We start from the raw sequence: 12289 nt of genomic DNA, 5'->3' as shown, positions 1-12289 counted from the left end.
GAAGATCTGGAACAAAACCACTTTCTAACCACTTTTTCTTTGAGAGAAGGGGGAGGAGAGGAGGGATGCTGCGGCACTGAGTGGAGATCAGCACTGCTCCTGCCTCACTGGGATGCTCTTGGCTGCCTGTGGCCCAGCTGCCAAAATTAGAAATGCTGAGCTGAAACCCCAGGCAAAGCCCAGATGTATCGTGGCATCTGCCTATCAGCAGGCTCACGGGGCATTTGTGGTGCAGAACAACCTGGTAAAAGGCTTGTTTCATCCGGGGCTGGTTTGTTACTGCGCTGGGCTTGGTTTGCAGCTCCCGGGGGTGCATCACCCTCTCATCGTGCTGAGAACCTGTGATAGATGGACTTAATGCAGGATAATGCAAGTCATTTGCTTTTGTTTGTTAATGAGAAACCTTAATCTTACATTAATTATTGAGCTGACATGTCTTTCTCTACACATAAAGCTTTGGCACGAAGAAGCCAGCCCCAATTTGTCTTTGTTCTGCCATCACATTACGGTACAAAACCTTTTTAACACCCTCAACAGAGGCTGCACAGCACCTCCCAGCCCCGTTGTTGTGCTGTTTTACCTCGTTATGCAATTTCCAGTGCGCTCGGGTTATGCAACAGCAATAAACATTCGCCTGGGCGTGCTGTAAACATTTGTAGATGGTATTAGTCCGCTGCGAGCCGTGTTGTTTGGACCAACTTGTTAGCTAAAATAAACAGGCTGCTCCGAGCCCCTTGACTGGGCTTGTTGGGAGTCAGACGAGAAGTTTTTAATTCATGGTACAGGCGAATCCGATCGGGTTCCTTCCCTCTATTTACACACAGCGCCCTTAATCTTCAACAAACGCCGCTTCCCAACCACAAATGTTTTGGGTTTCATTCCACTGCAGGCACTCCATAAAAGCACTGACAGCGCCGGGTCAGGCCCGCACTTGAAAGATGGATAACGCTATTTACGAGCCTGGATATGGATTTTTTTTTTCTCCCCCGAAATAATTACAGCGTTAGACCCAACTTAACAGCTTCCTACCTATCCATGTAGGTGTACACATGCAGACAGATGTATATAAATATCTATAAAAGCCAGATGGTATTAAAACTTCATTCTGCTTCTCACACGGGAGCAGCTACATATTAAAAACACAAGCACTCCATTCAAATATCATCATGTCCAAATTAGCTGGGGCTTGGTGCTTTTGTTATGCTGGAATAAAAATTAAATTACAGAGGATGGTGTGGAGGAAACCTTGGAATTGCTCCATACCAGCTCGGGTGAGAGCTCAGCTGGGGGTGCTGCTTTTTGTCCTGTGCCCAGCCCCGAGATGCTTTCGGGAGGTGACAGTGCCACGAGCTGCAGTCCCAAAGCCTTCGACCAGGCAGGGACCCACCTTGCACAAAGTTTGCTCTTGGCTTTGATGTGGGAACGTAGCCAGAAGGTGCTGCAGCAAAATCTGAAGAGGCATGGTGCTCTTTCCAAGAAATGAGTGAAGGAAGCCCCTGCGTGCTAGCATACCCCGAAAAGAGGATGCAGCAGCTCTCAAAGCCTCAAAAAGGGCATCTACTTCTAGATAACAACTTCAGGCATTGATTTTCCCTCTCTGTGAGATGGAGCCCAGCAGACAAGCACGTTGTCCGTCCTTCTGGACCGATCTCCACCGACAGAAGCTTGTAAAATATTTTTTAATGAGCATTAAAAACGAAGAGCTTACATCCCCTGCAACATGAGGCATCTTACCAGGAAGGCAGCTGAATTTCCAAAGCACTGCAACGCCAAAATCCAGCACTCTGAGATCTGGACCCTGCCCAGATTTCCTTGTTATTAAAGCCTCACTGCAGGACAAATATTTTCCTACTTCACAGCGAAATTGCTATTTACTGGGACTATTTACCAATTACCCTTTAATAGCTGAGGACTAGAACACGTTTGCACTGATTTAATAACTGTCAGCCACCCACCACGTTTACAAACAGCGGTCTGGGTGGTTCCCACTTCTCCGAGCTCTTCTTTTGCCTTAGCTGATGGCAGGTTGTAAGATGATGAAAGGGAAAAAATAAAAAGAAACAACATTTAAAAAAACCATAATTATCTGTTTCTCACATACCTGTCATTGCTCTACATGGAAGAGGGAATAATTTTGTTTATTTACCGTTCCAGTTTTAATTAAGAAAAGTCTTCAGACCTACAGCTTGCATAAGATGAGGAGCAACGACTGCTTCGGAACTGATGGAGACCAAAAGCAGCAAGATTACAGCGCTGCACACCACAGGCTTAAATCTTAAACAACTTATGAAGGTGTCGGGGTAAAAAGCACACACCAACATCCACCAAAATTGATCCGATGAAGTTCCTTAAACATCCTGGGCTGTGATGGTTGGATTTTTTTTGAATGGAGCTTCCGAGAAGCAGAGTTGCTTTATTTTCCGTGATTTTTCAGGGGGAACAAGACCGTGATGCTCATCAGAGAGAGCTCCTCTCCCTGCTGCCGCAAGTAGAGATTATTTTTTTAGATACAGGCTATACTTAAAATATGTACAAATATTTAAATCGAGTGAAATTAGGATTACAAGTAGACCTAAATGATTTTTTCATGAGAAAGATATTATTCTACTGCAATATTTTTCTACAGGCAGGAAAAAATCATTACCAACTTAGATAGCCTCATGTTTTAGCAAATTGTTTTAGCTAAGAAGTAAAACACCACAAAAAGGTTTTGGCTAAATATTCTGGAAAAATATCTTTTTTTTTTTTTTTTCCCATTTGGAGAAATTTTTGTTTATATTCCAGGCTTTTTTAATTAAAAACATCTTAAATTGAAAGCGTTCTCTTAATGAGAAGCAGCGTAGCATTTAAATTTGGGGCCACACCAGAACTATTTGCACCCTGGTAGGTGGAAGGAGCTCTGAGGACAGTGAACACAAGCACTGAAATGCCGCTGATTTCTCAAAACCAAGTGTAAGCCCTCCCCTGCAAGTGGGTTTTAAATTGGTAAAGTAGGGATGCACAAGGAAATAAGCCAGGAAACCAAACTTTCTCAGCCTTGTGGCCATAAAAGATGTTTGGGATGGAAATGCCAAATGAACCCCCAGCCAAAAAAGTCCTCTCCCCAACCAGGCTCACCCCCGATCTGAGGCACAACCGAGAGCTCAGCCTTGAAACGGGAGCTGAAGAGGAACCCTGGCCCTATTGGAATCCATTTGCAGCACAAAATCGAGCCCTTGTGGTGCCAGAGCCTCGTAAAAACCAGGTGAGGGAGAGAGTCTTCTGGATCCGCTGGGGAATTAACTGATAACTGGCCATTTTTCGAGGTGACACGGAGCCCTTCGCCAAGTGGGAGCACGGGTGGGGAGTTTCTGCCGGTGTTACAGCCGAGTCACTTAATTTCTATGCTAAATTCTCTGCCTGGGTTCAGAGGGTTCAATCAGAAGAGGCTGCTGGGGTGAAACAAAGAGGAAATGAAACACAGCCGCAGATAACGTGTCTCGGGAGGGAATGGCAGGGTTAAGAAAACACCAGGGGAGCTGTGAATGAATGGAGAAGAGCTCACCTGCGCGGCCCCGGCCACACCAGCGGGCTTCTTTTTCCCAAGCTCAAGCACAAAAAACCATGAACGAGTGCTAAGGTGGGAGAGGAGGTGGTGGGAAAGGAGGAAGGGGGAGGAGGTGGGAGCAAGAGCAAAGCGTGGGGGGGTTTGGAGGGCTGGAGAAATCGTTCCCAGGCTACCGGTAACTGGACTGGATGGAAATCACCCAAATTCTGCACATAGAAATGAAAATAAAATGTGTGCAGGTAAACATTGACTTGCCTGTTTCTCTGCACTCCTGTTAATGAACACTGCTCCTTAATTTACTGGATAAATGTGGTGTATTTCTCACAGTCAAAAGATCCAGAGATTTCCTTTAATCAGAGCCCAAAGACACCCCATAAACGCACACCCCACGCACTGAAACCTCAGGAAACCACAGAAAGCTGGTTGGACTTTCGGTGTGATCCACCCTTCAAAAGGTGAAAGCAACTGGAATTAAAAAATGGCAGCAAGAAAATCTCCAAAACAAGCAACACCGATGGTCTCGTAGCCCCAGATAATCGCCGGCCCCTTTACCTAAAAGATTTCTGAAAGTCTGCCGGAGTCCTACAGCAATTTTTCTTCATCTTGGACAAATTTCAAGTCTCTGTGACTATTATCTGTGGGATGTTTTTAAAAGGACTTGCTCATTTGTTTCCATATATAAAAATATCTGTCCTCTAGAGTTCATAGGGTCTATAGGATATATGCAGAGCCAGCATTTCTTCCAGGAATCTTTACGACCATTTTTTACCATTAGCTCCAGAGCATCCCCGTGTTTGTTCCTGACACTTTGTCCCATAGAATACCTGTTAAATGTCCACTAATAATAATAAAAAACACCTTGATTGTCACCATGAGTTCACGTATCCCAGACTTCTAAAGACCTCCTTTCTCGTTGTTCGTACCAGCACAGGCAGGTTTGTCAAAAAACACCCCGTGAACTCTTTAAGCTGGGTCTGAGAATGCTGCACGCCGTCCAAATTGCTCACTCAGAGCAAATCCCTGAAAAATAATTACCAAAAAGCATTACTCCGAGATAAAAATGCTCGAACGCAGTAATATGATTTGGCCACGTTGCAGCCAGCATAATTGAATTTTGGGATGCAGCCGACGCCGTCCTCAGCCTTCTACGTCTTCCTAATCCCCCGACACAGCTCCAGACCCCTGGGGATGTTCCTCACCCACGAAATACCCATCTCTGCAGTTGTCCTCGCTGAGCTGCTGCTCCCCAGACCAATTTAACAGTCCTGATCCGTGGATGTCAAAGGCTGGGGAGTTTTTTAGGGTTGCCCAGGAGCAGGGACTAACCCCTCGCCGCGTCTCACAGGGCGAAGGCAATCTGCTCCCCGGAAAGGTTCAGCTCCAAAAAAAAAACCCACAAACAACCCTACAAATAGCAAGGGGCTGAAATGGAGCTACACCTCCGTGAGATGTACGTGGCACACGATTAAGAGATCAGATCCTAAGATAGGAGAGGGGCAGAGCCAGCAAACACGGCTGTTATCGCAGCCCGGTAATAAATATTCACAGCCAAAGAGAAGGGGAGGGGGACGACAGCCCTCTGCTTACAACTGGAACTGGACCTAAGCTTTTGAACTAATCAAACGAGGTAAACAGCACCATAACGAGTCTTAATCAAATCTTATCTGGCACAAATACTCCCCTGAGAGTTGTAGATATCCTCATTATGAGACAAAACGCGTCCCCGTATAATTAAGTGGAAATAGGATTAATTGCTGCGGAGGCCCCAAGACCTTCCTAGAGCACAGACCTCAGCACAAGAGGGAAATCTCCCATCAGGAGAGGAAAAGTGTTTCAGCCCTGAGACCAACTCCACGGCTCGATGCAATCCAAAGGTCGAGGGCTTGAGAGAGACACGGAGGTGAGCAGCAGAGGTAATTCAAGTCCCCCAGCCTCCGGGTGTAGGATTCAGGCTGAAAGGAAGGGGTGTGGAGACCAAGGGAAGAGCTTCGCCTTCTGCTTCCCCTTATTTCTGCTGGACGGATCCGTGGAGACGGGATTTGATTTTATTTGTTAATCCCTGATGGTTTAAAGACAGCGCCAGAGGTATAACCAGGCAGATTCTAACCTTTCCTTCAAAAGAAGCGAGCGAAATGAAACAAAAAACCCTAAGCCCTTTAACAAAACAACCCAATTCTTTTCTTCAATGAAGAAAATGTGTTGTGGTGATCAATTACGGTCATTGTAGAGCAGCTAGCATTTATCAATTGTACACAAGCACTTGGGTTTAAGTCTTATTTTTCCCAAACTTTTGATCGATCCCTGCTCCCTAAAAGACCACAGGGAAAAAAAAACATCTATCGCAGGGAGAGGAAGATCAGAAATAACCCGCTGAGGATGCTGAGGCCGTGGCCCAGGCTGCCCAGAGGAGCTGGGGGTGCCCCAGCCCTGGCAGTGCCCAAGGCCAGGCTGGATGGGGCTGGGAGCAGCCTGGGCTGGGGGCAGGGGTTGGAATTCGATGACCTTACAGGTCCCTTCCAACCCAAACCCTTGTGTTTTTGTAGGATTTTATGATAAATAGATGCTATACGCACTGCACAGCTCCTCGGTTGCTCTCAACCGTCCGATTTCAAAGGATTTGGGATCTCTGAGGAAGAGGGCAAAGAGATGAATACACCTATCCACAGGACGTATCCTGGAGAAACCGTATTCCCAACGTGTATCTTCCCCTTTCCAACCGATATCCACATATGGGTTCACCACGGGAAGCTCCGAACTCGGCCTCGTTCACTTTTCTGTACATCTGTTCTGAAATGAACGGCACCCGCAGGACGGCCCGATTGCACAAAGGTCATTTTTGGGTGCCTCTCCGATGGCTTTCTGCCTGGTTTAGGAAAAAAAATAAAGAGAACAAAGCTCCAGGTGGCTGCTTAGCAGATGTCCACGGGGAAAAAGCTTCCAAGAAGGTTTTGGGAGAGGCTGTGGCTCAGCCCGGGTCGTGTTCGATGGCATGTAGAGGTCGACGGGTCTTTGGGTGTTTAAGCAGGCTGGCACTGGGGCAATGTGGCAAGAATGAAAAATTCCCCAGGGAAAAACATGCAAGTGGAAGCATCCAGCGATGACCAAAATAGCTTCGTCAGAAGAGAGGCAAAATTTAGTCCTAACGTGCTTGTGAAATTATCTTCCCCTTCCGGAGCGATGGAGAAAGAAAGGGGAAGGGCAGTTTTGCTAAGGAAAAAGGACCAAAGAGCAGAGAGAAATCCCCAAATGGGACAGACTGATGGGCAGGCATTTCAGAGAGGAGAGGAAAATAAAATGCATTTCAAGAGAAAAAGCACACAGAAAAAAGGGAAGAAGGGAGAACGCCTCTGGAATGAGGAATTTCAGTGCACTCCAACACACCACAAGAGGTTAATCCAACCACACTCGTGGGGAAGCTTTCTCCAGTTTGTGTAATTCCAACCTTTTAATCCTTTTCTTCTTCTAGATGAGCTGTCCTCTGGTTGCTTTACTGAAAATGGGAGCTTTCCATGCCTGAGACTTCATCAACACGGCAGCAACCACCACATAAATCAATACTTGTTGCAGCTGCAAGCTAAGTGCGCTGACACCTCCCCAGTAATATATATTTTAACTGTTTTCTCTTTTTTTTATATACAATCCCCATGTTACCATGAAATGCTTTCAGACATGGTACCAGAACACATTAGACATCCTGATTTGCATGCTATGGGGATGCTGGCTTGTTTTACGAATGACATACATCAAACTGCCATCCACAAAGACGCCTGAATAGTTGTTTTTTTTCCCTTTTTCCTTTTTCCGAGTCTTCTTTTTCTCAGTAACACGGAGGTGCTGCAAATTCCTCCTTCCTCAGCTGGGCCTTTCCAATATGTGTTGGCTCCGGCCAGCTCCCCAGACTTTCTGTCCAGGATCTCTGAAGGACAGAGCTGATTCAGGTGTCTCCTTGCTTTGCTTTACTTACCAGCCAGCAGCTCCTTGATCCGAGAACTGCTGCCCCAAAGGGAAAAGGTCGTCCCAGCCCTCCCCTGCAGCCTAAATGCACGGCTGTAAATTTTGCACAAACGCCCATCCCATACCCACCCATCAGTAATCCCAAATCAACCCGTTCCATTTTAATACGCAAGGAATCCTGGAAATGTTTGGCTTTCAGACACTGAAAAGAATTATCATTGTATTACAGAAGACAATGATTATTTTTTTCAAGAAAGTTTATTTTTCTGCAGATAGCAGGTGTGGCAAAAATCTCATCTAATTAACGGTCCTGAAATTACCTTAGTAGTGCCACTCCTAAGGGCTGAAGCTAGAAGAAGGGGCCATCCCTAAGAAAGCCAGAAAGCTCACTGAATTCACTTAGTAGCTTTTCGCAAAGAGAAAATAAATCTATGTTGTAAATAACTTACTCAACATGCAGAGGTCGCAAACACAGTGTGGTAAAACAGACCATGCTGAACAGTGGGAAGATGAGGGATGTTTTAACTGCAACTCGCTGTCTAGCACCAGAAAACCCGAGAACTGCATCATTTTTCTGTCTCAGCCTTCTACCAAACACTGTGAAACACAGCGCAGAGAAAAATATTCATGATCTCTGCCTCTTCTGAGCGCTGCTTGGTGTTTAGAAGGATGTGCACATATTACTTTGTATTTGCTTCTCGTTAGTTCTGAGAATTGCATGCTATTTTTTGCCTTCTTCGTTGCTTTATGAATCACCTTCCTGGCTGCGTGCTTCCTGCCCAGCGTGCTTCCCAACCCAGCTCTCTCCATCCCTCTGCTCCTGGAGAAGACCATTGTTTGCTACAGAATGAGCCTGGCTTTGTTTCTGATCTCGCTTCTCTTTTCTTTTTTAAATATAAACCTTCCATTTCTTGGCACTTTCCGTCTGTTCTCGGCCAAGCTCTGTGGCTGAGGCCAAGAAAACTTGCAAATTTGTCTCTTTTTCGGTAATTCTCTCAAAAAAGCCAACCTTCTGCTGGGCAAAAGTCCTGAAATGCTCTCAGATTTCTTCTCTGCTGTATCCATATGGAGAACAACTGGCACGTTATCCCTGCCTTTGTGTTCTCTGTATCATTCACACAGGACCATGGCCTCGTTTCTACTGTTGAGACCCTTCTTAGCCACGACTATTGCAACACTTGCTTTGAAAAGTTCAAACTTTCAAGACCTCAACAACTCAAAATACTCCTGTCAATTTTTGCTCTCCGCCACCTCCCCCAAGGAAATGCCATCTTGCTCAAAAGAAAAAAAAACACAACAAAATAAAACATAACAAAACTGGCCCAAGCTGCTTTCCACTGATTTATTGGGTTCTGTTAATTATGGCTTCTTAAAAATTCACAAGCATTTGATTTCCGGAACTGATCTCATCTATACTATTTTTGTGCAAGAACCTTCTCCTCTGCAACTTCTTATCCTGATTTGATTTCTTTCTGGTTTTATCTTCCTTTCTCATGCTCCCTGTCCTTGTGTATTCAATCATTAACTATATATATACATCGAAGTACTCTGGAGTACAGTCTGTGTGAAAGAGGTTACTCAAAACAAAAGGCATTTTAAAAGATTTGATGTTAAGAGAATATATTCTGGATTTGTTTTAAAAAAGAGAGGCTAAGATTTATCATACCAGTGGGAGGAATATTTTCACTCCATATTTTCTAACCTCTTGAACTGTAAATCCCATTCCTAATTACAGCAGGTACTCCGAACATCTAGTGGCATGAGAAGCACTTAACTGAAATAATTACGTTTGCTCTACAGTTTTAATTAAGCAACCCACTCAGCTGAAAACTAACAGATTAGTTCCTCTTGCTTGCAGTAGGTTTTTTTTTGAATCACCGGCCAAGAAAATAGTTAGCTTTACCAACCTAACTTTGACAGTCAAATATGAAGCTCTCCTAACCCTGAGCAGGTCCGTAACCTTTCCAAAAGTAAGAGCACAAGGAGATACAAAGGTCACTTCAAATGTTTTCCCATCAACATTACAAATATGTATACCCAATAACAGCAGAACAGAAGCCCCATCAGCACGTGGTAGTTCCTTCTAGATACGATCACTATTTTCTGCTATCAGTTCTTTCAGGCAGAAGGAAAACTGAGATTGTTTTTTCTCTGCTTACGACCAAGCCCCTAAACAGAGAGATTCGTGACCTTTGCACAATAGCAGGAAACACAGCAAGTTTAATCTCTCTTTATCAGGAGGTTTTTTAAAATACGATTCTTTTTATCTCGAGTCTTTTATTAAGTTGATTCGGTGATTTGAGACGTAAGAAATCAAGGAAACACGACCTCTTAAAATTCCCTGGGTTTCGATGCTGGGAGCTTACACTTGCACACACAAAATTCAATAGCTGTAACAGAAATCATTCTGTAGTACGAAGGTGAACATGCCAAAATGATTTCTTCCTTACCTCAGCCTTGCGAATACTCTCTCTGGCTTCATCTATTTTCTGCTCCAGTTCTGCTCGGGTTTGCTCAGACATCACAGGCCCGTGGCATTCTAGCTCTTCAAGCGTCTGTCAGAAATAAGAAAATACAGCCCAGATGTAGGAAATGCTGCCTGATAAATATTTATGACAAGTCACAGAAAACGCTGTTTGACCAGGTTGGCTGACGATAGCTCCTTCCAGGAAAAAAAAGATGAGGACCACGGAGAAACACCATTTAAAAGCACAGTACTTCAGGTAGAAATTCCATTTAGGAGAACGTTTCAATATTTCAACGAAAACGTGACACTGTGGTATGAATCAACTCATCTACACCTTGATATTTACGTGTTTAAAATGGACGTGCTGGTCCGTGTTTATGCCAGGTTTAAAAGGGCATCCGAAACACGGAGTGGAAAGGTGCTATTAGGATTACAGCCCTGCTGCAGTGGAAACCCAGGCAGGTTTGCTGCATTTGCAGGAGCCTTGTGTGCAGAGAATTTGCTGAATCACAGAAGACACGCTGGAGTTTCTTGCCTTTAAGCACATAGATGTTGACTGTACCGGTCCAAATGAAAAACATCAAAGGGATGTGGTTGCACAAATTGTTATCTGCAAATCTGTGACTGGTTCAGTGACTGCATTTTGTGTTAAACGGTCCCTGGAGACAAAGCAGGAGCACCAGGAGCTAGGACCAGAATCCAGGACGCTCCCTCCTTCCTCAGAGGTGAATTTTTTCTGTCCTGTTTTGGCTACAGACTGCCTGGGGCTACAACTTCTGCTTTTTAGCTGTGGAGTGCCCCAGGTTCAGTAGAAGACAGGTAAAATGGCAAACCTGTTTCGGCCTTCTTGCTTGGTGCATTTTTCTGGGAATTTGGAGGAATGGCTCAAATCCACTCTGTGGGCAAAAGCTCGCTAAACACTGTACAATATCATAAGACATTATAGTAAAGCCTCGTGACCTCTAATTAGCAGTCTACACAAGTTGGTCTTGACCTTAGCAAGTGAAATGTGTCACACCTCCTCAGGCAGAAGCCAGCCACTTCCCCGCTCATCTCTGAATTGTGGCAGTCAGGATGCTTCCATCTCACCCTTCGGTGAGACAGCAGCACGACAGCCTTGTGACAGGCATTTAAGGAGCTCTGCGACCCAAACTGCTTTTCTCCTGACTTTATTCCCGCTCCCCATCAGTCCCAGCTGCATTCCAAAATACAGCCACCTAAAATCCCAAACGAGGCGCTCACGATACCGCCCTGGGTTACCTGCAGCAAAACAGAAGCTGTAACTTCGGATTTATACGGGAGTAACAAAACGTACTGACGAAGCAGACAGGCTGAGGAGCTGCAAACCTGGCAGTTTGAGCATACTTTACCACGAAAGGACAGGATGAAAAAGGCAGGTTGCCTCGAGAGACAGCCACCACGTAAATAACTCTGGGATGCTTGCAGCAGCTCCTCCTTCGTGCGGTGGGGAGCTGCAACAAATCAAACCTGTACACGAGTGTTTTCCTCACGTACCCGCTGACTGTGGACGATGTTTTTGTGTTCCCGGGCTACCCGGGTAGCCCATTTCCGAGCCTCCTTGTTGAGGCTGTGCTCTTCGGTTGTTCCAGTTTCCGATTCCAGTTGTCGACTCTGCAACAGAAAACAAGCAAACGAGTCGTGACACGGACCCGGGGCTACCTCTGGAGGTAACGATGCTATTTAGTTATAGGGTGACTTTATCTTACATTTATCAGCCTGGGATCTTGGTTCATATAAAACAAGAAAGATTCAAGAAAAACAACTCCCTTCCTTATGAACTTTGCTTATGAACACGCTGCAGAAAGCCAACTGCAAAAGCAGAGCTGACAAGAATTCACAACTCACTGTCTCGGGAAATCACCGAGCGGCCAGACACAGTCTCGCTGCAGTCAAAAAACACTCCTGGTGAATAAAACCAAGACACTATTTCACCAATAAACCACATCAAAGAAATGACAAACAGCTCGCCAGGGAAGCCACCACGTATCTAGACTAAACGTGCACCATGGAAAGCAAAGATGAAGGTTAAATGGGATACACGTGGCCGTTTAGGCTTGTTCGTTGTGACAGGTCGTCAAATCGTAATGCCATCAAGTACCTTAGAAGAGCACAGCCATCTCCAACAACAACATTTTTGATACTCTTTCATATCAGGCCTGCTTTTATTGTGTGTCAGTAACAAAAAAGAAATAATTTCTCCCTCTCAAGAAGTGCCAGCTGAAGAGGAAGTCGATTTCTACGCTCAACAGATTGAACTGAACCCCTTTGGAAATCCAAAGACACATATTCCAGAATTTAAT

General features: G+C 45.1%; 1 protein-coding gene across 2 annotated transcripts in view; it reads right to left on the bottom strand.

The window, feature by feature from the left end:
• FCHSD2 (FCH and double SH3 domains 2) overlaps positions 1 to 12289 on the bottom strand; it is a 138507-nt gene that overhangs the window by 14674 nt on the left and 111544 nt on the right. For both annotated transcript variants that reach the window (XM_084296568.1, XM_084296569.1), the window contains exons 11-12: positions 11484 to 11600; positions 9952 to 10056 (exon numbers count right to left, since the gene is read on the bottom strand). In XM_084296568.1, the coding sequence (XP_084152694.1) occupies positions 9952 to 10056; positions 11484 to 11600 (222 nt within the window). The remainder of the gene's footprint in view (positions 1 to 9951; positions 10057 to 11483; positions 11601 to 12289) is intronic.

This window comes from Netta rufina, assembly GCF_964035555.1.
Source record: "Netta rufina genome assembly, chromosome: 1".
Classification (NCBI taxonomy): Eukaryota; Metazoa; Chordata; class Aves; order Anseriformes; family Anatidae; genus Netta; species Netta rufina.
Note: the sequence above shows the minus strand (reverse complement) of the source record. Positions and strands in the feature narration are given on the sequence as shown.